Here is a 2,453-nt window from a genome sequence, read left to right as displayed (position 1 = left end):
TAGTCCGGTGCAGGAACGGAATTTGGCCTTTTCCACAGTCCTCTGGCGACCCTCTACGAACATTCGCTTTCTTAATAGAGTTACGTTCGTACCTGTCTCTTTGCAGTGGGCTTTGCTTCTCCCTTTCCTAGAGCAAGAAAGGTTGGACTGGAAATCACCACCACGGTCACATAACGAAAAAACAAACAAGCACAAGAAAACACAGAGACGGCAAGTGAACCGAAACTCAAACGGAGCATGAATGGACACAGGGCCTAGCGCTGAGAACGGCGATGGTGTACCCGTTTGGTCTCTGGGCGCAGTGCCGGTACCGGATTGGGCTCGTCCTGACCGCGGTGGGAGGGAGTGTCCGTCAGATAGACCTCCACGTCATCAGGCACTTCTTCGAGAAAATTGGATGGAACCAAGCCCCGATGTCCATTAAGCTCACCCTGAAAGACAAAAAACAAAACACAATAGTGCTGCAGGCTCAGAATAAAGCAGCGTGAGCAGTCAGCATAACAATGATACTTACATAATAGAAGCCGTCTTCATCTATATCCCCAAAAACAGCAATGATATCGCCAGCACAGAATGTCAGTTCAGCCTGCCACAGAAAGCACATAATCAGTAACTCCACAGACACGCGTATGCAGCAGATTGAGAACCTGTGAGTGTATAAATAAATAAATGCGAGTGTGTTTAACACCTCAACATCAACGTTTGGCGAGCTCTCTCTGGGGTCGTAGTCATACAGGGCAACCATTCGTCTTGTGGCCACTGGGTGGCGACCTCTCTTATTTTGTTCTGTTGAAGGAGAGAGAATCAGTTCTTCTGTGAGAGAGGCAGGCTATGTTCAAAACAAGATTTGATTGATTGGCATGGTCTAGATAGTTGCTATGCATTCTATGTATTCAAACAAAGTAAAAAAACAAAATTTTTTTGGAAGCAACATATAAATCAGAAATACTTCGTATATACCATCATCTCATTTGGGGTCAGTAAGTTTTTTTTTTTTTAATAAATATAAAAATTTTTAGGCTCATTCACACCAAGGACAATAACTATGATATTTTAAAAATCTAATTGTAAAATAATAGAAAAGGCCAGATAGCTATACAACAATAACAACAGGGAGGATTTATATCATTTTAGTTTAGTTTAGTTTAGTTTTATTTAAAGTTTGACATGACAGGATATTGCGGCACAAAACCCTGAAATGTGTCAAACATACACATACTCCAAGACAATCATTACTTAGTATAAAACGAATAAAAGATAACTGATATACAAGCATAATAAATAAAAATAAAAAATTTACTAAAATATATATACACATATATACAGGTGCATCTCAATAAATTAGAATGTCGTGGAAAAGTTCATTTATTTCAGTAATTCAACTCAAATTGTGAAACTCGTGTATTAAATAAATTCAGTGCACACAGACTGAAGTAGTTTAAGTCTTTGGTTCTTTTAATTGTGATGATTTTGGCTCACATTTAACAAAAACCAATAAAATAAAACCAATAAAAAAAACATTTTTAGTGAATAGTTGGCCTTCTGGAAAGTATGTTCATATACTGTACATGTACTCAATACTTGGAGGGGGTTCCTTTTGCTTTAATTACTGCCTCAACTCGGCATGGCATGGAGGTGATCAGTTTGTGGCACTGCTGAGGTGGTATGGAAGCCCAGGTTTCTTTGACAGTGGCCTTCAGCTCATCTGCATTTTTTGGTCTCTTGTTTCTCATTTTCCTCTTGACAATACCCCATAGATTCTCTATGGGGTTCAGGTCTGGTGAGTTTGCTGGCCAGTCAAGCACACCAACAACATGGTCATTTAACCAACTTTTGGTGCCTTTGGCAGTGTGGGCAGGTGCCAAATCCTGCTGGAAAATGAAATCAGCATCTTCAAAAAGCTGGTCAGCAGAAGGAAGCATGAAGTGCTCCAAAATGTATTGGTAAACGGGTGCAGTGACGTTGGTTTTCAAAAAAACACAATGGACCAACACCAGCAGATGACATTGCACCCCAAATCATCACAGACTGTGGAAACTTAACACTGGACTTCAAGCAACGTGGGCTATGAGCTTCTCCACCCTTCCTCCAGACTCCAGGACCTTGGTTTCCAAATGAAATACAAAACTTGCTCTCATCTGAAAAAAGGACTTTGGACCACTGGGCAACAGTCCAGTTCTTCTTCTCCTTAGCCCAGGTAAGACGCCTCTGACGTTGTCTGTGGTTCAGGAGTGGCTTAACAAGAGGAATACGACAACTGTAGCCAAATTCCTTGACACGTCTGTGTGTGGTGGCTCTTGATGCCTTGACCCCAGCCTCAGTCCATTCCTTGTGAAGTTCACTCAAATTCTTGAATCGATTTTGCTTGACAATCCTCATAAGGCTGCGGTTCTCTCAGTTGGTTGTGCATCTTTTTCTTCCACACTTTTTCCTTCCACTCAACTTTCTGTTAA

At 41.1% G+C, this 2,453-nt stretch overlaps 1 protein-coding gene across 5 annotated transcripts in view; it reads right to left on the bottom strand.

The window, feature by feature from the left end:
• The window catches only part of LOC107708362 (RIMS-binding protein 2-like), a 55,370-nt gene that overhangs the window by 3,851 nt on the left and 49,066 nt on the right, over positions 1 to 2,453 (bottom strand). For all 5 annotated transcript variants that reach the window (XM_016512562.1, XM_016512563.1, XM_016512561.1 and 2 more), the window contains 3 exons: positions 689 to 786; positions 515 to 586; positions 282 to 431 (listed from right to left, as the gene is read on the bottom strand). In XM_016512562.1, coding sequence (XP_016368048.1) covers positions 282 to 431; positions 515 to 586; positions 689 to 786 — 320 coding nt within the window. The remainder of the gene's footprint in view (positions 1 to 281; positions 432 to 514; positions 587 to 688; positions 787 to 2,453) is intronic.

This window comes from Sinocyclocheilus rhinocerous, unplaced genomic scaffold, assembly GCF_001515625.1.
Source record: "Sinocyclocheilus rhinocerous isolate Xijiao unplaced genomic scaffold, SAMN03320098_v1.1 scaffold1136, whole genome shotgun sequence".
Lineage (NCBI taxonomy): Eukaryota > Metazoa > Chordata > Actinopteri > Cypriniformes > Cyprinidae > Sinocyclocheilus > Sinocyclocheilus rhinocerous.
This window is presented reverse-complemented; position numbering and strand designations above follow the sequence as displayed.